The sequence below is a fragment of the Rana temporaria genome, chromosome 3, assembly GCF_905171775.1.
Source record: "Rana temporaria chromosome 3, aRanTem1.1, whole genome shotgun sequence".
Taxonomy (NCBI): domain Eukaryota; kingdom Metazoa; phylum Chordata; class Amphibia; order Anura; family Ranidae; genus Rana; species Rana temporaria.
In genome coordinates this window covers 224,063,663-224,087,894 of record NC_053491.1, presented here as the reverse complement: position 1 = coordinate 224,087,894, position 24,232 = coordinate 224,063,663, and the positions used below count along the sequence as shown (strand labels likewise).

The following is a 24,232-nucleotide window of genomic DNA, read 5'->3' as shown; positions in this document are numbered from 1 at the left end:
TCACGCTTCATTTAAATGGATCACGCCCACTTCCACCTACTTTGAATTAGGCCGGCTTATGCCAAAGAATTTACGTTACGCTGGCGCAACGTTGGGAGCAAGTGCTTTGTGAATACTGTGCTCGCCGCTCTGCGCTACGTCGGCGTATATTCGATATGCTACGCCGGCATAACTATGCCCCGAGGTATGAGAATCCGGGCCCATGTTTCCAATGTCAGGACTGTAACAAAGCCTGGCTACTAGCGATGGCCCAGCCTTTCTCTGTGTGAGTTTTGAAGTGCAAGGGACTGTGGAAAGCAAATATGAAGACAAATTCAGGTACATTTTTGTATTTAAAAATACACTTATTAAAGGAATATATATAACTGCATTCACTGCCGCCTTTGACTCTTGTGCCTGGAACTCCACTTTAGCTTAAGCGTTAAGGGCAAGTTAACTTTTAAATTATTTGCAAGGGTTCATGTGGTTTATTGGTTTAAAGTGGTCCTAATTATTATTGCACAAATTAAAAAATATATCCAATATAATGTTTAATTCCTCATAAGCCTGTATCACGTGTTCTGTAATGCTTCTTTCAATAAAACTAGAATTCTACTCTTAGATAATGCTAATTGAAAATATAATGTACTTTGCCTCGAAACTTGACATATGTGAACCATATGCTAATAGGTACCAAGAAGAAGAATATTCCAGAAATGAACAACATTAGTAGCATGTTTATGCATTTAAAACATACAGTACTTCAGCCTGGAATTTTTTTGAAATCACCCATTTCAAACACTGGAAAATTAACTTGTCCAGCAGGACTTGAGATCCTGCAAATCACAGGAGGAAAGGGCAGTTTTTGGAATCAAAGAGAGCCCCTAATTTTATGAAAATATATATATTTTTTAAAACACAGAGAAAAGCAAATATAATATAACTTACTTTGACATCAGCTCCACAGGATACTATTAGTTTATTGTCAGGAGAGAAGTGTATATCCTTCACCCAGTCATCACCTTTATTTACATGACACTGTCTGAGCAGCTCCCCAGTGTCCACGTTCCAAATCTGCCAATTAGAGGACACAAGAAAAATTAGTATCTAGACTTGTGAAGCATACCGACCATGCAGTCCAGCAACTCGTTTTAATCTGTATGCCTAAAAAGTAACTGCAAGGCAACAAATAAAAAGGAGAAATAAGACAGCAAATATGAGAAGGCAATCGCAGTGAGAATAAAAACAAGGGCATATTGGGCTTGAATTAAAACTACTGTAAAGAGTTTAAGAATGGTCAAATTTCCTGACATCTACAATTTCAATTTAGAATTTGTATGAAGAAATGTATATTTTAAGGCCAAAGGGGCCCCAATAAATCTGATGAAGCAAACTCATGATACATCAAAACCTGGCTTAAAGTCCAATTGTAGTTTATCCACAAATTAAACAAATCAAGACAGGTTAGCTCACAATAGTAATCTGATTGTTTGCAATTTTTTGCTAAGCTGCACCAGTGTCAACAGAAAGCTCCTATGCTCATAGGGGGATTCAGTTAAAGACCGCTGCATGCTCTTTATGAGTGCAACAAACAATCTAGTGGTCGTGGTCTGACCTTCCCCCTGCCTTGTCAAAACTACTTTGCTGCAATCAGCAGAGAGCACGAGTGTTATCAAATGACTATAAGGCCATATTAAAGTGATAGTAACGTTTGAATAGACGGGCTGCACATACGTCACTCCTGCGCATGTGCACGGGAGTCGCGATCGCAGTACAGCACTTTGAATGGATGACACACTTGGTATGCCCTTGATTCAGACTGTGGTGCCCATGTGCTGGTGTCGACACCAGCTGCTACAAATTGTAGCACCGTTTAGGAGACATCCCTTGTAACTAAAGGTACGCCTTGTTATAGGCTTACCGGTAGGTACAAGTAGAAAATCGGACTTTACTACCATTTTATCACTACACAAATTTTTGATAAATCTTGCCAGGTATCAGTAGTTATAACAATTATGCCTGGATGTGCTCTCAGACTAACAGAAGAAAAATGCATATATTTTACTCATTTAAAAAAAAAAAAAATAGCCATAAGTCTCAAAGTTTTTACAATGTATTGTGAATCCAGACACTATGTGCAGAATACTTTTTTTTTTCCCCATCTCCATCAGAAACATTTTAACAGTGCAGTTTGCATACGCCAGTCCTCAGACATACCATGATTTCTCCATTGTCATCGCCAGTGGTTAGATGATTGTTGTCTGAAGAAAAGTTGGAGCAGCGCACACAGCTCTGATGACCGGTCAGCTCATGCAATAGAGATCCAACAAAACTCCAAATCTTAGACAAAAAAGACAATGTCAACGGTTTCAATTTTATTTTGGCTTTTGTTTTTCCAGAATATCAGCATCTAATCATTAGAATACAATGGGCCTCATTCATTGGGAGTAATTGTAACTGCCAGCCTTGCAACACCTCATGGGAAATGTAGCTGGAGAGCCCCAGGTTACCTACCCCTGGCCTAGGACATTTAAAAGCAATTCAGCAGATTCTACATTTTTATTAATTTTTTAGGTAGGCTGTAATGGGGCTGCCCGGACATTATAGCACTTTGGGACACAGTACTGATTAGGGACAGCAGATGGATGGCCCAGTACACATAAAATATGCTCATGTCATATGTAAACATCAAACTGCACAGTGCAGTATCATTGGCATTGGTAGTTAATACTGAGCTGATAGCTGTACGCATATGTCCCAAGGAGGACCAACTTCAAGATGTCAAATTAGTTTACAGCCTTACTACAGTGTTTCTGGTTCTAATGTGTTTCTTTCTACCACTGTTGAAATGTAAAAATACAAGTTACACAAGTAAATCTGTTAAAAATAGGTAGTGGGATTGTGAAGCGGGAAAAGTCCAGACAGCCACACTAAACTCTGTATCCCATCTTTATTGAAGCAAAAGTATGACAGCATAAAAACACAATGTAAGCACAGTGGGGGAGGGAAAAACGTTTCTGTGTTTCGCATTTGCCTAGCACTTATTCATAACCATTGTAATGATTAAGCGCAAAATGCGGGAACCTTTTTTCCTCCCTCACTTTGCTTACATTGTACTTTTATGCTGCCATACTTTTGCATCAATAAAGATGGGATACAGAGCTTAGTGTGGCCGCCACTCATGGTTGGGTGTGTGTGAGGTGCATCATGGTGGAGCTACCTTGAGCAGCGTTTTTTTTTTATTTGGATAAATAGTGAGAAACCTGCAATGTTAGGTGAAGTTTAAACTTCAATGTTTAATGCTACAACTTACTTTGAAAAAAAAAAAATTATAAAAAATAAAAAAAACACTTTGTTTACCCCACGTGATGCTTATGCTACAGTATATATGCATTAGTAGAGATTATTAAAAACATCTGAGCTAATGCAGGCAAACCGTGCTTTCATCTGGTCATTTGATATTATGCTCCCCCTAGTGGCTACTGCACATACAAAAATTGAAAAAAGTGACAACGCAACTTATACCTGAACAAATCGTACCATCCTTCTTGGACAAACAATGGGCTAGATTCACAGAACACTTATGCTGGCGTATCTACAGATACGCAGCGTAAGTGAACAAATGCGCCGTCGTATCTATGCGCCCTATTCTCTTAACTAGATACGCCTGAATTTGGCCTCCATCCGACCGACGTAAGTCTCCTACGCCATCGGATCTTGGGCGCATATTTACGCTGGCCGCAAGGGGCGCTTCCATTGATTTACGCGCCGAATATGTAAATGACCTAGATACGCCTATTCACGAACGTACTTGCGCCCGTCGCTGTAATCTACGCCGTTTACGTAAGGCGTACATCCGTCGTAAAGTTATCCCTGCTATAGGTGGCGCTACCCATGCAAAGGTATGGACGTCGGAACAGCCGTCAAATTTTACGTCGTTTACGTAAGTCGTACGTGAATGGGGCTGTGTGTAGGTGACGTTCACGTCGTTCGCATTGAGCCGTCGTATCTTATGGAGTATATGCGACGTGATTCTGAGCATGCGCCGTTCGATCGGCCCTTCATTTACATGGGGTCACGGTTAATTTAAATGTAGCACGCCCACTACCTGCCTACTTTGAATTAGGCGGGCTTACGCCGACCATATTACGCTACGCCGCCGCAACGTACAGGGCGAGTGCTTTGTGAATACTGCTCTGGGCTCTCTGCGCGCCGTTGGCGTAGCGTATATTCGATACGCTACGCCGGCAAAACTAGGCGCCGAGGTACGTGAATCTAGCCCAATGTGTACATACGATTACTTATTACAGCTGAACTTGCCTTGTTATTAATTTTTATTTTTTTCATCCAATTCCCCTAGAATGCATTGCTTAAATAAATTTGTTAACACAATCAGAACTAAAAAGGCTTTGTACAAAGAGAACAGTTGGTGCAGCAAAACATCACTGCATCAAAGAAGCAAAAAGAATCACAGCCTCAGCTTCTCACCTAGCCACAATCTATACAATGGTACTCCTGGCTGCCTCACACCGGGGCTTTGTGTGCACTTTCCAAAAGCAAGGTGCAATTAGATAAGGTTATGTGACAAGTTTAGAACAACTTGGAATACACATTCAACCATTCTCCAATGGAAGGTCCTGGACACTCAGGGAAGAGTGCAGATACAGAGATTCCATGCATATTCCTCATAGTGGCAGGCAGCCCATTAACACTGTAAGGCAAGAATCATCTCACATGGCTACAGAGACCCACCCGATATAGTAATCTCCTCTGGCTTTTTGAGACCCATCTACTGCTCAATGTCTTTGCCCTTTGGTATCATCAAATGGCTGTCAGGTCTGGACACAGTTTCCGAGTACTGTTCTGTAAAGTGCATCTACTACACGGTTTCCTGCGTTTTTAATTTTACAGCCTGGGTCTTAGTTCTGTAATCTGTCTCTACTGTACCTTGGCACTTTTGTCTGCGGAAGTGGATGAAAACATTAAGTAGTTGGGTGAAACATCACAAGACAAAACAGCACCAGTGTGACAAAGGAACTCTTCTTCTTTAGTTTCATTAATAAGGTCCCATATCTGAAAGAAAGATTACTATACTTAGAAGAAAAAAAATCTGGTTTAAAAACATCAAAGCTTTAAATACCATTTAATTTTAATAACCATAGGTAAAGCAGCTTTAAATGTAGGGGCTTTTCTCATGTTTTGATCGGTGTTGGAGATGTCCCCTCGCATTTTGTCTGGGTGACAACTATCTCTAGGCTAGGAATTGAAAAGAATCTTCCCAAAAGAGATTAGGTCCAAAATAAAATTTGGGAGGGCTTCAAAATACTTTCACTTAAAAAAAAAAAAAAGAAGAAGGGGGAGGTTAAGGCAATATTCACACAGATGAACAGGCACTAAAAGCGGCAGGAGAATGTATATTCCAGTGGCTGGGCTGACCGGTGATCGGGCCATTTTTTGTGATTCGGCACTGCATCGCTTTAACAGAGAATTGCGCGGTTGTGCGACGTTGCACCCAAACCAAATCTACGGCAGTTTTTCCCAACAAATAGAGCTTTCTTTTGGTGGTATTTGATCACCTCTGCGGTTTTTATTTTTTGCGCTATAAAAGTTTTGAAAAAAAAGCAATATTGTTTACTTTTTGCTATAATAAATATCCCCAAAAAATATATAAACAAACACATTTTTTCCTCAGTTTAGGCCGAGATGTATTCTACATATTTTTGGTAAAAAAAAAAATAAAAAAAAAATTTGCAATAAGCCTATATTTATTGGTTTGCGCACAAGTTATAGCATCTACAAAATAGGGGATAGTTTTATGGCATTTTTATTATTTTTTTTATTAGAAATGGCGGCGATCTTCAATTTTTATCGTGACAGCGACATTAAGGTGGACACATCAGACACTTTTGATGCTATTTTGGGACCATTGTCATTTATACAGCGATCAGTGCTATAAAAATGCCTGTGTAAATGACACTGGCAGTGAAGGGGTTAACCAGTAGGGGGCGAGGGAGGGGTTAAGTGTGTCCTGGGGAGTGATTCTAACTGTGTGGGGGCTGGGCTTACTGTGACATGACACTGATCGCTGCTCCCGATGACAGGGAGTAGATCATCAGTGTCCTGTCTGTCACTAGGTAGAACAAGAAGATGCCTTGTTTACAACAGCATCCCCCCGTTCTGCTGCTCTGTGACACGATCGCGGGACACCGGCGGACATAGAGCCTGCGGGAACGGTCAATTTCCCCGCTTGTGGCTCCCAAATTTTCCCAGAAGTCTGCACCAAAATACAACTCAGACTTTAGGCATCCCCTGCAATAAGATTTTCAGTTTTGGTGAGATACTCCAAGGGTAAATTACTTCTAAAGGGATGCAACCCTGCAGTATTTCTCATTTGAACACAGAGAGCACCAGCTGAATATAATGAACCAGACTCTCCCATTCAGAATCAGTCTGAAAAGGGCATAGTGAAACAAACAGCCATTTCTTCTGGGCAACAAAAGGTAGGAATCTGCTACAAAGTGTGTTAAAATCTATGCTACAATTTTAATCACCGAGAGGGGACTTTTTTTTTTATCAACAAAAGTGTAGTTACTCTTTAACTCTATCAGGGCTCCTAAAAATGCTTCTACTAAATCAGGGAGTCCAACTCCTCCTGCAGAATATTCTGCTTTCAGCAAGAATGGGACCTCTTGTGATAGCAACAGTGGGTGGGAGACACTAGGTGTGGGGAATAATTAAAAACTGGGATAATGGAGGTAAAACTGTAATAGGACTGAGTGAATGAAACTTAACTATTGATAAAAATAAAACTTTTTCCTTACCCTCACTGTCCCATCAAATGACCAGGACAGAAGTTTGTAATCTTGCAAAATTCTGAAACACTTCACAGCTTCTTTGTGCCCTAGTAATAAAATGCTACGTTCAGCCATCCAGTGCCAAACCTAAAAAGGAACACATTGCTAAATGCATTGATCCAATACCAAAACATCCACAGGAAAGATTTATTCATTTGAAAACGGTGTAGAGCTGCACATGAAAACCTAGTTCGGATTAAGAGAAAAAACAATAAACAGGGAACATACGTACATATGTGGTGTTTTCAGCATTGAATGCATGTTTTTCATAATGGCAAAAGTACAAAAAATGAAACCACTCTATTGTAGAAAAACATATGCTGTTATAAAAACAAACATCTAAAAGAATATTGCAAAATGTGATAATCTACCAGTGGCGGCTGGTGATATTTTTTTTTGGGGGGGGGGGGGTGGCGCAAGCCATCCAATCGCTATCGTCACACAACTGTGTGGCATCAAGACCAAGTTCGCCCCAAGCCCACCTTTTTTTAAAGACTGCATTACGGGCTGCCACTGTAGTCTACCCATTTAGAAAGCATCTCTAAACTCAAGGAGGGAAGGAGGAGGGAACATATAGTAGATATATTACATTAAGCAATAGTAAGGCATGTGCAATAGTAAGCCATATCGCCATACACAAGATAATTGGGTGCTTGAAATTCTAAAGGAGGAAAGTGATATTGCCATGCAGCACTATGGGAAGGAGGGTGGAGGCCTGACCATACTGCATTTATAAAGGCAAAGACATTACTCATACAAAGTGGGAGTCATTTACTAAAACTGGAGAGTGCAAAACCTGGTAAAAAAATGCATAGAAACCAATCAGCTTCCAGGATTTATTGCAAAAGCTTAATTGAACTAGCTGAAGTTAGAAGCCGATTGGCTGCCAGGCAAAGCTGCACCAGATTCTGAGCCCACCAGTTTCAGTAAATACCCCCCTATCTATCCATCACACCTATATGAGTTTTTGGACATTAATATAGAATCACCATACCCACCAATGCAGCTTTAGCAGTTTCACTCCTTTCAGAAAGCCCACATGATTGAGTGTGTCCATGACAATATGTGCCCAGTTAACCAAAAGAATGATTGTGATAGAAGACTGGCTTGCAGTCAGTGTTCCAATTCATCCCAAATGTGTTCAGTAGGGTTAAAAAATCAGGCCTCCCTGTAAGACACTTGAATTCCTCCACCCAAACTAATCAAACGTTGTCTTTATGGACCTGGCTTTGTTCACAGGGGCATAGTGAAACAGAAAAGGGCCTTCCCTATACTGCTGACGCATAAAATGGAGGACTTGGCTACGATTTATTTCATTGCAGCAGCAACAGTACGCCACCCTGGCTACATCTAAACTCAATAACTCAGAAGGGTGTCCACATACTTTTGTACATATAGCACATGTACCTCCACAAGGCAGAAAGCTGCTGATCTGTCCACAGAATAATAAAAAAAAAAAAAAAAAAAAAGACAGCTGTTCTCCTAGTGCATGTTTATAAAGGCCACTTTATTAAAAAAAAAGGAAATGTGAAGTCATTTACCACAAGTCTGATCCTTTCATCTACAAACATGTGCTAAAAATTACAGCAAACATCTGATTGGTTAATCTAGGCAACACCAGCACTTCAATGACAGAACTCACCCTAATAGAGGAATCATCTGAGCTTGAAATAAGTATTTTTCCATCTGACGTGAACTGACAGTGTTGTACAGTCTTTCTGTGACCTTGAAGATGCTTAAGAAATTTGCCAGTTGCTAAATCAAAAACCTTTTAAAAAGTAAATACATGAATTGTTATGCATACACATTGTAATGAGGATATCAACAAATATAATTATATCTCATTTTTATGTGCCTATGATGGATGTCCCACTGGTCCAATCCGGGACCTGCGACGTCCATCATAGGCGCTGCAAGCTCAGAAGGTGGGAATTACAATGCCACCCGGCGCGCCATGATGCGGCTCTCCTCCTTCGGCTCCTAAGGGCGATATGTACAGGGTACCTAGCAATGCCCCTGGTAGCAGATCCTTTAAATTGGAGGTAAACTCCACTTTTGAATGTATACCTTATACCTACAGGTAAGCCTATAATAAGGCTTAACTGTAGGTAGAGTAAATATCTCCTAAACTTGCACCATTTAGGAGATACTCACAAGGGATGCAGTCGGTGAGGTCACCAGCGCATGCACTTTGTGCTCTTGAAATCCCTGTGCCGTACCTTCCAAGCTACGTGCTGGAGGCAAAGGCTCCCCAGCACATGCACGGGAATTATGTCACTGTGGCCCTGGCCATTCATACAGCCAGATTCGGGAAACCCGCAAGAAAGACCGGGTGAATATAGCAGTGCCGGGGATCCATGACAGCGCTGCATGGGTGGTATCCGCTTTACAGGCAAGTCTGTCATAAGGTACTAGTATGCGGTGCATACTAGTACATTATGACTTAATCCTGCAGGGGGCCCTACGTCATTTTTATTTTAGTGTCGGTTTACTAACGCTTTAAGGTATCAGGCCTGTTTTCCACATATCAGGCCTGATACCACATATACCACATATCAGGCCTGTTTTCCCAGCACACCCCACATATTCTCTATTGGACTGAGATCTAGAGAATTAGAAGGCCAAGTCAACACCTTAAATTCATTGTTGTGTTCCTCAAAACATTTTTGAACCATTTTCCAGTGTGGCAGGTCGAATTATACTTCTGAAAGAGGCACTGCCATTAGGGAATACTGTTTCCATAAGGGGTGTACTTGGTGTTTTGCACACCACAGAAAAACAAGTCTGCTTCAATTGAATTATAGCACAGATCGCGGACGAGCCCCCAAATGTTTTGCTTGCGTCTATCTAGCAAGGTTAGTTTGTGGTATAAGCAAGGAAGCTGAGACTTCTTCAGTGTGTTAATGTGCTTTTACTATACAAGATGTTGTACATACAAAACTATTACAATATTAGGAATACAATACAAGACTGACAGATATCTAGAACAAGCAAAATGCCTAGCAAATGAACAGCCTATGGTCTATAACAGTAGATATACACTTAAAAGTTACTTATCTGTGGATGAGTGGCTTCTGATCTTAAAAGCCTGAACGAGCCCTCTCTACTTATGCCTGAATCCCCCCCCTTTTATGTGTCAGGCCATTTACCATTGTTATCAAACAACAGAAAACATACCTGTTTAGAGCCCATTCACAAAGGGGCAACTTGGGATCCGACTTGAAGTTGCCCCAAGTCGCGCTGTTGAGAAAAGCAATTGAAGTGAATGGAGCCGTCTTAATGTACACTACTGAAGTCGCTCTGACTTTAGAAAAGGGTTCTGTACTACTTCAATCAGACTTCTAGGCGACTTGTATTTATTGATTTCAATGGAAGTCGCCTCAGAAGTTGGATCACTGTCTTTAATGCAGCGACTTTTCAGGAAGTGAAAATAGTTTTTAGGGCAAACCCCTCCCTCCCCCAGAGCCGATTCAAGTTTGATTTGCCACTGGAAAGCCTCCTGTCCTGGAGGCGACTTGAAGTCGCCCCATGTTGCGCTGTGGTGTGGGCTCAGGTCGCTTCCAGGTTGCCTCCAAAGAGTCATGTTGCCCCTGTGTGAATGGGCTCTTACTGTAGCTGTAGAGACAATGGACTGTTGAAACTGTCAACAGTTCCCATTGTTTAGGACGGCCTATGTATTTGTTACCAAAACAATCATTAGTTTGAGAAACAGCCTCAAACACAACACACTTGGTCAGCAAAAAGGTTTAGGTAGATGACATGTGTCAAGTAACATCCACATGAATAGCAGGGCCCAAGGTTTCCCAGCAGAACATTGCCCAAAAGCATCACACTTGCCTCTGCCAGCATGCTGCATCCTGGCGCCATCTCTTCCCTAGGTAAGTGACGCACATGTACCCCCAGTCATCCACATAATGGAAAAGAAAATGTAATTCATAGGAGTAAGCCCCTTCTTCCATTACAAATGCTTTGGACAAATTTCAGCATGGGCACCCTGACTGGTCTGTGGCTAAGCAGCCTAATATACAACAAACTGCAACAGCCACGTTTTCTCTTTTCAACAAAATCAATTTCAGCGACAACAGGTTTACAGACTGCCAAATATATCATTACTGATTTTCAGATGCTATTGTAATAAGATAATCAATTATTCACTTATGCTGGCCATACACTATACGAAAAATCGGCCGAAATTCGGTCAGTTTGTTCGTTTTTCGAACAGTTAATGGGCACAAAATCGATAATCGTTGGGAAGTTTTTGAGCCGAACGAACAATAAAATCGGAAGGTTAATGTGTTTCCCGTCCGAACTTTCTGCACTAGGTATATGTAAAAAAACGAAGCAATTTTTTTTATTTATGTCCACTGAACGATTTATCGGTCATTAGATAATGGCAATATCGTTTGCGCTTACAGTCAAAAGTTTGTTCGGACGATTTTTCGTAGAGTGTATGGCCAGCGTTAGCCTGTCGGCGGTCATAAACTTATGGCTGATCCGTGTACATGTATTACTCTTGGACACTAAAAGAAGGATTATAGCAAGCACTTATGCCAATATACCTAGCAAAAGAGAAGCACAACAAGTGTCTCAGAAAGCTCTGCATCTAGAGTTTTTCTGTAAATGCAGAGCGGATCCTTCTCTCCCTCCTCTGTATGAAAAAGAATGACAGGATCATAAGTACTGCTGGGCACTAGGCAAGTAGCACAGAAAATCTGGATGCTGAAATGAGCCAGTTAAGGTCAAGAGATATGTACCCTCTTGGCAAATCTGTAGTTTCTACCCATGCATAATAATTTATGGATTTCTATACTAAAAAGAAGCTGGCTGTATGTTTGGGGAATACATCCTGTATGCTGTACTAGCTGTAGGGGACAAGTTTCTTGAACATACCACAAGCAGTTTGCAGAACTAGCTGCTCAAGGTAGACATCAATGATATCGGCAGGGGAGAAGCAGCAGGCAAACGGGTGAATAAGCTTGTTGCACAGTGTGTCTTAGGCATTAAATCTTCAAAAGATTATTAAATAAGAGCAATGTGCACAGTTCAATGAAACAGATAAACCATAGAGAAAGTACCTTACATTAGCCTGCCTAAAAGGAGCCGTTAAAAAAATTGGTACTAGGTTGCTATGGGTTACTGCACTAAACGAGGCGAATCTCAGTTCCACCGGAGTGAGTACCATGTGACAGTGAGGGAACAGGAATTTTGTAGTCTCCCTAATAGTTTTTTTTTTATCATCCTTTTGTCTCCAATGCAGTAATTTCTTATAATGAATTTGTTAATCAGCTCTGTGAAGTGCACTTAACTACACAATTATGACAATCTAAAGAACTGTAAAAGCATTCCGGCAAGTCGTCTCAGGCTCAGAAGTTAATGAAGTCAAATAATATTGGGGGGGGTCTTATAAAAGAGCTTTCATCAGAAAATGAACGTCATATTCACAATCATTTGCCTTGTTTTCACGTTTCCTCGAAATAGCTTTGCACCTATTTCGCTAGCATTATCCTTTAAATACACATTCTATTATTCAAGCAGAAAGAACAAATTGGTTATTGAAAATGGAAGATTATGGCAGGAGAAATGCCCCCATGCCGAGTTTTAAAACCTGCGCTTTAAAAAGGGAATTAAAAACTGCTGCAAGAAAAAGACCGTTTATTTTCAAAGCAGGTGGCTATTGTCCTGCCTTGAGTTTCCATTCCACTGACATTATTTAAATTTTACCAGATGTTTCCGAATAAAATGAAGCTGTGTGACGCTCCGTCACCTGCGTGGAGGAAAGAATTTATTCCGCTAGAATTGATTTTGTACAGTTCTGTAAAGGCTTTGTCTTCTAATTGGGATGAACTTAGAACACAGTGGCAGTCTGGTGGCAGCAGACCTTTTCAGCAGCACGCCTGTGAAGTGGTGTCACAGATAAAGCGGCTCACTGTATTTATAGCCTAATAACTGCCAGCTTTCAGCACATATCACTTTGTTAGGGTCAGCCAACAACACACCTAGGGTGTACCTCTTGATAAACACCGTTCAGCAGTAGTAGAATGAATTCTATTCCTCATCTGCTTTTCATTGTGCAAATTACCATGAACGCTTCTGACAGGCGGGAATGCACACTTTAACTTATAAAGCCAGGACTGAATGGGGAGTATAGAAAAGGTGTCCTGGTAAAACAGGAACAATTTTTAACTGGATTTACTTGTTAGCATGTAAATCACATTGCTAAAAAGACTGGTCAATATTTAACCAGGCTAAATGTAAGGTAAACCCAGAGCAGTTCATTGCTTAATTCATGTGCGTTTTACTTCACTTTACAGATTGCAGTCTTGTTTTATGCTTCTCTACTGTTATGTAGCTTAAAGTAGCATTGCCTGTTGCAATATTGCTCACAAGTGGTGCATTTCTTTATTTTTTTTTCTCCCGAGGAAGTGGTTCTCAATAGCATTTGGCAATAAAAAAGCAGTTTAACTAAAGAATGGCACACACTTATGCTTCGTACACACGACCAGTTTTCCTGTTGGGAAAACTGCCATGACAGCTTTTGGCCGGGAAAAAATGAGAACATGTTTTATTTTTTCTTGCCGGCGGTTTTTAAGCCAGCAGTTTTTCTATGGGGAAAGCCTGCGGTGGAGCATACACACGGCCGGGTTTACCGACCAAAGCTCTCATGGCAGTTTTCCTGCCAGGAAAACTGGCCGTGTGTAGGGGGAAAAAGCTACCAAGCAGGTTCTCGGTTTTCCCCTTGGTTTTCCAGGCAGACTTTTTACCGCCAGGAAAAACGATCGTGTGTACAAGGCATAATAGTTTTTTCCCTCCTTTAACCCAGCTCGGGTTGGAGCCGCTGTATTTTTTTCTTCTATTAATAGCCCCCTTTTGGTGACCTGGGTGACAACAACTCCCTATATGGCTGATATCTCCATTCTGAAATAGCCTGCGGTATACTGTATACAGAGCTCCCTCTAGAAGTGAATCTGCAAATATCTTTATTGAACACAACAATGAAAATATTGAGAAGCAAGCATGTAAAACAAAACAAAATATGTGCTAATAAAAACCCTAGATTTGCATTTAATATCACTGTAATTACAATTATTTACAATAATTTAAAATCTTTTAAAAATGTCAGCTTTCATGGAAATAGGCAGTGATCCTGCCATGGAGGTACTTGTGCAGGCATATCCTGTTATAGGGTGACAATGTTCTGTACAGCTAATTGTTCTCCCACATTGTCACCCTGTCAAATGCTCTACCAAAAGAGAGTACAAGTGGCAATGCTGACATACTTAATACACAGGCATGTTCACACACCATGAGAAATGATGCGCAGCAGTTTGTGGAGTGCATGCATTTAGCTTCAAAGAGGCTGTAGGAGCTCAGTAGAGTTTATAAAAATACTGCAAAAAAAAGTATACACATTTAAAAAAGGCAATCATTTAGGATATCCAGTAATTTAGCATTGTGTTTAAATTGATATAAAGATGATGCTATTTAGGTTTTTGTGGGTCAGTGCGTTTACACACAGTTCTTTATGGAATAAGCCTTGAAGAGTGAACATACCCAATGCTATGGACAATTTTATATAACAAAAACATACCTGGACAGATCCGTCATCACCACCTACAGCTGCCAAAAGGCCATCACAGCTCAAACAGCAGCAAGTTATAGGAGATTGCTGGCTATTGCTGTGTTGAACAACATCTCCTGTATTTCCATTAATTTGCTATAAAAAAAAATAAAAAAAAGAAGATTGTGAGCTGGAACTAGAATGGGCAAAAACAAAAAAACATATACTTGCAACTTAACAAATAAGGAAAAGAGCATTCGTGGGACTTTAAATGAGGCGGGAATCAAAGGGATAGCCGCCTCCATCCCTGTAATCAATTAAAAAGGAAGGAGCACATAGTGGGACTTTACATGAAGCACACAGCAGCAAAAGAGACGTCAAGTGACCAAGATATGATATTTATTTATATTGTATAATTTCATATAAAAAATATTTATGGGCAAATAACCTCCAAAATATTGCGGGCACATAGCCTCTAAAAAAAGCTTAGAACATTTTCAACAACAGTTACATAATAATAATAATCAACAGTTCAATGGATATACAAGGTAAATAAAACAAATAATAATTACAATCATATTATAACGGAGATGACATTGGCCAGAATGGCCTAGGTAATCTGTCTGAATTATTCTTAAGATGCAGGAGAGAGGGAGAGAACAATGAAAATGGGTAATTGAAAAATTTGTAAAAAAAAAAATCTGTTGATTATTATGTAACTGTTGTTGAAAATGTTCTAAGCTTTGTTAGAGGCTATGGGCCTGATCCACAAAAGGGATACGCGGGCGTATCCCTGTTTCTATCTATGGAACTGATCCACAGAATCAGTTTCTCATAGATAGGCAGAAGATCCGACATGTGTAAGGGACTTACACTGTCGGATCTTAGGATGCAGTACCGCAGCCGCCGCTGGGGGCATTTCTGGTCGAAATCCAGCGTCAGGTATGCAAATTAGCACTTACGGAGATCCACGAAGCTTTTACGCTTCGTTTTTTCTCCGTAAGTATTAGTTTGCCGTTGCAAAATTAGGGCTGCTTTTACAAAGTGTAAAGTTAGTACACCATGTAAAAGTAGACCCTTCTTTCCCGCGACGCTGTAAATTTTTTTTTGATTTTTTTTTTCCCCGACGCAACTTTTTTTACCCGGCGCGATTCACAAAACTCGGCGTAACGTAACTTCGCGCAAAGCACGTCGGGAAAATCGCATCGGGAGCATGCGCAGTATGTCCGGCGCGGGAGCGCGCCTAATTTAAATGGGACTCGCCCCATTAGATTGGGCACGCCTTGCGCCGGACAGATTTAAGTTACACAGCCGAAAATTTCTAGGTAAGTGCTTTGTGGATCGGGCACGTAGGTAGAGATTTTGCGGCGGTGTAACTTAAATCCCAAAAATTAAGTTGCGCCCACTGTTTGTGGATCAGGCCCTTTATGCCCACAATTATTTGGAGGTTATTTGCCAATAAATAAATATTTTTTTATATGAAATTATACAATATAAATAAATATATCTTGGTCACTTGACGTCTCTTTTGCTGCGGTGTGCTTCATTTATAGTCCCACTATGTGCTCCTTCCTTTTTAATTAACAAATAAGGACAGAGCCTCGTTTTGAGATTTGATGTTTACTGTTAACATTATATAATTTTTTTCCTAACCCCCCTATAGAATAAAATGGCGGTCCTTGCAATACTTTGTCACACTGTATTTGCGCAGCGGTCTTACAAGCGCACTTTTTTTGAAAAAAAAAAACCCACTTTTTTAAATTAAAAAATAAAACAGTAACGTTGGCCCAGTCTTTTTTTATATTGTGAAATGTTGCACCGAGTAAATTGATAGCCAACATGTTATGCTTTAAAATTGTGCCCGCTCGTGGAATGGCGACAAATTTTTACCCTTAAAAATCTCCATAGGTGATGTTTCAAAAGTTTTGAGTTACAGAAGAGGTCTAGGGCTAGAATTATTGCTCTCACTCCAACGATCGCGGCGATACCTCACATGTGTGGTTTGCATATGCTGGCTCTACTCAAGTATGCATTCGCTTCTGCTCGTGAACTCGGCAGGAAGGGGTAAAAAAAAAAAAATCTAGTAGAGAACAGTTAGAACTTTTTTTTTGTTTTTGGTTGTCTGCATCCCAAAAACACAACAGTAAGTGTCAGGAAACATCCTCTATCCCTGTTCCAGTAAGTGTCATAACATTTTGGATTTCCCATGACTTTCTGTTCCAGTGACAAAACAGGGTAAATCTTCTCAGCATGTACAGTACATAGCAATACAAGTCTGACAGAGGTCTTCCCTACTACTACTCTAACCAAAACCAAACAAAAAAATAAAAATGTTTTGGCTTATATATAGTTTAGGAGCGAAATAAAAATACATCTGCTACCATATTTTTCATGTTTAAAAACTCTTAAAATACCACTGTACATAAAAGGCAAATGAACACAACAGTGACAGGAATATTTACAGTAAACGTATATTTAGAAAATACATACATATGAATATAGGCTGTAAGGTATAGTTAAAGTGGAAAATTATCCTCCCACCCATCATCCCTTTACACACCTCTCACTTATCAATGAGCTGTAACAATATGATTGTCTGTTTGCAACCTTCCAACTTCTAGGAATTTATAGAATGAATTATACATTTGTATTTTAAATTCTAAGGAGGATATAATATTATAACAGAGCAGCTAAGCCGGTTACACAGACAAAAGGAAAAGTGTGCCAGTGATCCTTTATCTGCTATAATACTATTTACCACAGATATAGACTGTTTAAAACGTAACTCTGAGACGCTTAATTAAAAGAAAATTTCCCCTTCTATTGTTAAGAAAAAAAAAATGTCCCCAGACAGTTATGAGTATGATAACAAACAGTAGTTCACACAGGGATAAATAAAGTGTAGGCATGTTATTGGTTGTCCTTGCTGCCAATATAAAAAAAAAAAAAAACTGTATTTATATTTTATGTAGTACTATAATGAATGGATTTTGTTTGTTATGTACAATTTATTTTTGCTTTGAAGGCTGGTGTGTTTACTATTGATTATTATGCATCCTTGGGGTTCGGATATTCTTTTAGCGCCTATGTCCGCCTGCTAGATTCTATTTATGTGGTGCTCCTTGCTGGCCAGAACGTGATGTGAACACGAGTATTATTCAAAATGAAGAGGAATATTTGTTAATTTTGTAAGGTGTGTTGATTAATTATGATGTTTTTCATTTGTATATATTCAGTTCTATATTCATACCATTGGTACTGATGAAGCAATCCCACCGTGAAACGCGGTGGACAAGCCTTGTGACACCATTGACTCGCTATATATGCTAAAGATTATAGGCGTTTTGCTTTCCAATTCCATCATTTGGGTATTGATGAACATTTTAATGTTTTGGGGGCTCCATTTTTGTTCCCGGTATTTTATGCTGTGAATCTGTGGTTTTATGTGAATCATAATAAACTTGTTACATTTTTAATTGTGCATCTCGTGCTGTGCCAAAAAAAAAAAAATCATTTTCTTGGAGTACATTACAGGACACAGAGTCGGTTATTATAATAATAACTACTTGGGTTATATGCCATCTATAGGTGAATGGACACTGGTAGATCAATCAAAAAGATCTTCCATATATAACCCCCTCCTTTACAGGAAGCACATCAGTTTTGTAGAAAGCAATAAATTCCCAAAAGAGGGGAGGGACCTCTGTGTCCTGTGATGTACGCCAAGAAAAGGATTTTACAGGTAAGCTGTAGGAAAAGTTCTATTTTCTTTATCGTACATTACAGGACACAGAGCCGGTTATTATAATAATAACTACTTGGGATGTCCCAAAGCAATATATTTTTTTTTTTTTTTTAACATTCCAAGTTTATTAAAATCAAACTTGTAGCATACAAGATATGTATTTCGTGCAGATGCAACTGCTCACATCTTTTAAGTATAAACAAACAATGTGAATCACAGCATAAGAACACAGGACATAGATCCAAAAGCGATTCAGAAAAGAAGGCTAATTAACCTAAGCCTATAAAACGCTCTCATATCAAAAGAAAGTAATATATGCAAACATAATCCCCACTAGGTCTTAAATCAATTCTAGGTGGACTGAGCCACCCATATCTAGCGAAGCCTACAGGGTTATAGTTTAAGTGTGATAAACAGGCTTCACATATTAAAGCAATATATTTTTATGAAACCATGTATAACCATGTACAGTGATGAAAATAAGTATTTGAACACCCTGCTATTTTGCAAGTTCTCCCACTTGGAAATCATGGAGGGGTCTGAAATTGTTATCGTAGGTGCATGTCCACTGTGAGAGACATAATAAAAAAAAAAAATCCAGAAATCACAATGTATGATTTTTTTAACTATTTATTTGTATGATACAGCTGCAAATAAGTATTTGAACACCTGAGAAAATCAATGTTAATATTTGGTACAGTAGCCTTTGTTTGCAATTACAGAGGTCAAACGTTTCTTGTAGTTTTTCACCAGGTTTGCACACACTGGAGGAGGGATTTTGGCCCACTCCTCCACACAGATCTTCTCTAGATCAGTCAGGTTTCTGGGCTGTCGCTGAGAAACACGGAGTTTGAGCTCCCTCCAAAGATTCTCTATTGGGTTTAGGTCTGGAGACTGGCTAGGCCACGCCAGAACCTTGATATTCTTCTTACAGAGCCACTCCTTGGTTATCCTGGCTGTGTGCTTCGGGTCATTGTCATGTTGGAAGACCCAGCCTCGACCCATCTTCAAAGCTCTAACTGAGGGAAGGAGGTTGTTGCCCAAAATCTCGCAATACATGGCCCCGGTCATCCTCTCCTTAATACAGTGCAGTCGCCCTGTCCTATGTGCAGAAAAACACCCCCAAAGCATGATGCTACCACCCCCATGCTTCACAGTAGGGATGGTGTTCTTGGGATGGTACTCATCATTCTTCTTCCTCCAAACACGGTTAGTGGAATTATGACCAAAAAGTTATATTTTGGTCTCATCTGACCACATGACTTTCTCCCATGACTCCTCTGGATCATCCAAATGGTCATTGGCAAACTTAAGACGGGCCTTGACATGTGCTGGTTTAAGCAGGGGAACCTTCCATGCCATGCATGATTTCAAACCATGACGTCTTAGTCTATTACCAACAGTAACCTTGGAAACGGTGGTCCCAGCTCTTTTCAGGTCATTGACCAGCTCCTCCTGTGTAGTCCTGGGCTGATTTCTCACCTTTCTTAGGATCATTGGGACCCCACGAGGTGAGATTTTGCATGGAGCCCCAGTCCGAGGGAGATTGACAGTCATGTTTAGCTTCTTCCATTTTCTAATGATTGCTCCAACAGTGGACCTTTTTTCACCAAGCTGCTTGGCAATTTCCCCGTAGCCCTTTCCAGCCTTGTGGAGGTGTACAATTTTGTCTCTAGTGTCTTTGGACAGCTCTTTGGTCTTGGCCATGTTAGTAGTTGGATTCTTACTGATTGTATGGGGTGGACAGGTGTCTTTATGCAGCTAATGACCTCAAACAGGTGCATCTAATTTAGGATAATAAATGGAGTGGAGGTGGACATTTTAAAGGCAGACTAACAGGTCTTTGAGGGTCAGAATTCTAGCTGATAGACAGGTGTTCAAATACTTATTTGCAGCTGTATCATACAAATAAATAGTTAAAAAATCATAAATTGTGATTTCTGGAATTTTTTTTTTTGATTATGTCTCTCACAGTGGACATGCACCTACGACGACAATTTCAGACCCCTCCATGATTTCCAAGTGGGAGAACTTGCAAAATAGCAGGGTGTTCAAATACTTATTTTCCTCACTGTATATTTATGCAAACATGTATAAACTTGCATCTTTGTGCAGAGATGTATCTTTATGCAGACATGCATCTTTATGCAATGTATCTTTATGTGTTTCAGCAACCGTGCGTTCCAGCAACTGTGCACTTCAGCAACCATGAATTTTAGCTAGGTTTGCAAGCATGCAACTGCTTTACTGTAGTTTGTCCCATACTAGTCCTGCAGGATTTAGCCAAGCACATATGCATCCAATGCAGCCTCTATGCTGTTTCAGAATACCGAAAAAAGACCAAACGCACATTATACTGAAGACCAAATTCCTTAATGGGGTTGTAAAGGTAAAATATATATATTTTTTTAATAGCAAACATATCATACTTGCCTCCACTGTGCAGTTCGTTTTGCACAGAGTGGCCCCGATCCTCGTCTTCTGGGGTCCTTCGGAGGCTGTCTCGGCTCCTCCCCACAAGAGCTAACCCCCTTCTAGAAAGCACTCTCCCAAAGGGGGTTAGCTTGTAGGCATATTCCCGTGTGATACAGTGGCGGCCATGGCCGCCAAGTGTATCAGGCGGCCCCGCCCCCAGCGTCATTGATTTGATTGACAGCAGCGGGAGCCAATGGCTGCGCTGCTATCAATCATCCAATGACGAGGCCACAGGAGCTGGGGGAAACCAATGTGGGATCGCGCCCACGGGGATTCGGGCCTCGGGTAAGTAAAACGGTGGCGGGGGGGGGGGGGGCCTGTTACTATCAGATGTTTTTTCACCTTAATGCATAGGATGCATTAAAGTGAAAAAACTGGAAGGTCTACAACCCCTTTAAAGTGCTCCCATGCCCATGTTGTATGTATATTTAAGAATGCCTTTAAGCAACAAGTTTGCAAGCATGTATACTACGCTGCACCTGCCTTCCGAGCATTAAAAAACACTTTAAAGTGAACTGCTATCTGTCCAGGGGTGCATCGCCTTACAGTTGAACAGTCCCCCAGGATTAAGCAAATATGCAGCATATAATCATGACTTGTCCACACAGTTCTCCCATAGTAAGTACTCACACTTTATTAGTATCCATTGGCTGCTGCTATGTCTCCAGAGGCCCTGCTGAACCTGTTGCCACATGGCATCATGGCCGCCCTTCCACTTTCTGCCTATATAAAAATAGGCCATACTGAGTGAGCCTGCTCCCTTTAGTGGCTGGAGGAGAAACCGCAGACCACATGAATAAGAAGTACATAGCATGATTTAACAGCACACAGCTCCCAGTGGCCTCTGGGAGAACAGACAGTCAGATCTCTCTTTTATACCATTCCTGCTTCAGGACTCTGAACAGAACAGGAGTCCAATCTTCACCAATCACAGCGAGCTTTGTCATAAAAGACCTTCAGAGACAGGGTCCCCCTTAATCTGGGATCCACTCCCCTGGACATGTATAGCACCCTGCAGGAATGCACCTGGGTCAGAAAAAACTGCACAGGGCTCCATTATGCAGGGTCCAGCGCCATAAGGCCACATTACAGGCAAAACCTTGAGGAATCTCTCTTTCCAATGAAGCCAGGGTACCATTAATTTTGGCTGATAGCTTTTTTCGAATGGATCCGACTGAAGTGAATGATTAATAGAACCGTCCAGACTTCCAAATATGCTCCAAGAACACATGCATCAGTGACCACCACCTTAAAAGACACTGGCGAAAAAACTGATGTGCTTCCTGTGAAGGGGGTGGGGGGGGGGGGTTATATAGGGTAGGACTTCCTGTTTGATTGATCTACCAGTGTACATTTACCTATATGTGGCGTATAACCCAAGTAGTTATTATAATTATAATAACCGGCTCTGTGTCCCGTGATGTATGATAAAGAAAGTCTACAGGTGGTTCTCAAAAAATTAGCATATTGTGATAAAGTTCATTATTTTCTGTAATGTACTGATAAACATTAGACTTTCATATATTTTAGATTCATTACACACAACTGAAGTAGTTCAAGCCTTTTTATTGGTTTAATATTGATGATTTTGGCATACAGCTCATGAAAACCCCAAATTCCTATCTCAAAAAATTAGCATATCATGAAAAGGTTCTCTAAACGAGCTCTTAACCTAATCATCTGAATCAACTAATTAACTCTAAACACCTGCAAAAGATTCCTGAGGCTTTTAAAAACTCCCAGCCTGGTTCATTACTCCAAACCGCAATCATGGGTAAGACTGCCGACCTGACTGCTGTCCAGAAGGCCATCATTGACACCCTCAAGCAAGAGGGTAAGACACAGAAAGGAATTTCTGAACGAACAGGCTGTTCCCAGAGTGCTGTATCAAGGCACCTCAGTGGGAAGTCTGTGGGAAGGAAAAAGTGTGGCAGAAAACGCTGCACAACGAGAAGAGGTGACCAGACCCTGAGGAAGATTGTGGAGAAGGACCGATTCCAGACCTTGGGGGACCTGCGGAAGCAGTGGACTGAGTCTGGAGTAGAAACATCCAGAGCCACCGTGTACAGGCGTGTGCAGGAAATGGGCTACAGGTGCTGCATTCCCCAGGTCAAGCCACTTTTGAACCAGAAACAGCGGGAGAAGCGCCTGACCTGGGCTACAGAGAAGCAACACTGGACTGTTGCTCAGTGGTCCAAAGTACTTTTTTCGGATGAAAGCAAATTTTGCATGTCATTCGGTAATCAAGGTGCCAGAGTCTGGAGGAAGACTGGGGAGAGGGAAATGTCAAAATGCCTGAAGTCCAGTGTCAAGTACCCACAGTCAGTGATGGTCTGGGGTGCCATGTCAGCTGCTGGTGTTGGTCCACTGTGTTTTATCAAGGGCAGGGTGAATGCAGCTAGCTATCAGGAGATTTTGGAGCATGTAATGCTTCCATCTGCTGAAAAGCTTTATGGAGATGAAGATTTCATTTTTCAGCACGACCTGGCACCTGCTCACAGTGCCAAAACCACTGGTAAATGGTTTACTGACCATGGTATTACTGTGCTCAATTGGCCTGCCAACTTTCCTGACCAGAATCTGTGGGATATTGGGAAGAGAAAGTTGAGAGACACAAGACCCAACACTCTGGATGAGCTTAAGGCCGCTACCGAAGCATCCTGGGCCTCCATAACACCTCAGCAGTGCCAAAGGCTGATTGCCTCCAGGCCACGCCGCATTGAAGCAGTCATTTCTGCAAAAGGATTCCTGACCAAGTATTGAGTGCATAACTGAACATAATTATTTGAAGGTTGACTTTTTTTTATTAAAAACACTTTTCTTTTATTGGTCAGATGAAATATGCTAATTTTTTGAGATAGGAATTTGGGGTTTTCATGAGCTGTATGCCAAAATCATCAATATTAAAACAATAAAAAGGCTTGAACTACTTCAGTTGTGTGTAATGAATCTAAAATATATGAAAGTCTAATGTTTATCAGTACATTACAGAAAATAATGAACTTTATCACAATATGCTAATTTTTTGAGAACCACCTGTATTTGTGTTTGGGGACAGAAGGGGTATAAACCCTTTCCGCCTTCCTTTTTCTTGTGTAAAGAGTAACATAATAGAAAACAACATGGAACAGCTCAGCTTGAACAGTAAAGAAAAGTAAAAAGGAAGAAAAAAATAAAGAGGAAGAAGAGTATTGAGGGTAGTTAGGGTAGCACTTCCCAAACCTCACTCATCCACAAAAATATGTTGTATCCATAATTGCCACATCTTGTCGAACTAAAGCCTCATACACACGATCGGATTATCCGACGGGAATTGTGTGATGACAGGCTTTTGTCGGAAAATGCGACCGTTTGTTTGCTCCATCGGACAATTGTTGTCAGATTTTCAGGCAACAAATGTGGGATAGCATGCTTTAAAAATGTCCGACAAATGTGTGTTGATGGATTATCCGATCGTGTGTACACAAGTTCATCGGACAAAAACTCCAAAGTACAAACACACATGCCCTGAAGCAATGCTAACCATAACACAACATTAGCAGAATTTGGCCAAAGGGTGGCACTAAAGAGCTGAAAAAACAGTTTCACGTTTGTTGGTCAAGAATTCTTTTCTGTTTGTAT

General features: G+C 40.7%; 1 protein-coding gene across 2 annotated transcripts in view; it reads right to left on the bottom strand.

Moving 5' to 3' along the window:
• The window catches only part of APAF1 (apoptotic peptidase activating factor 1), a 123,445-nt gene that overhangs the window by 11,382 nt on the left and 87,831 nt on the right, over window positions 1–24,232 (bottom strand). For both annotated transcript variants that reach the window (XM_040344340.1, XM_040344339.1), the window contains exons 21-26: window positions 14,422–14,547; window positions 8,476–8,601; window positions 6,801–6,920; window positions 4,927–5,052; window positions 2,197–2,319; window positions 928–1,053 (exon numbers count right to left, since the gene is read on the bottom strand). In XM_040344340.1, the coding sequence (XP_040200274.1) occupies window positions 928–1,053; window positions 2,197–2,319; window positions 4,927–5,052; window positions 6,801–6,920; window positions 8,476–8,601; window positions 14,422–14,547 (747 nt within the window). The remainder of the gene's footprint in view (window positions 1–927; window positions 1,054–2,196; window positions 2,320–4,926; window positions 5,053–6,800; window positions 6,921–8,475; window positions 8,602–14,421; window positions 14,548–24,232) is intronic.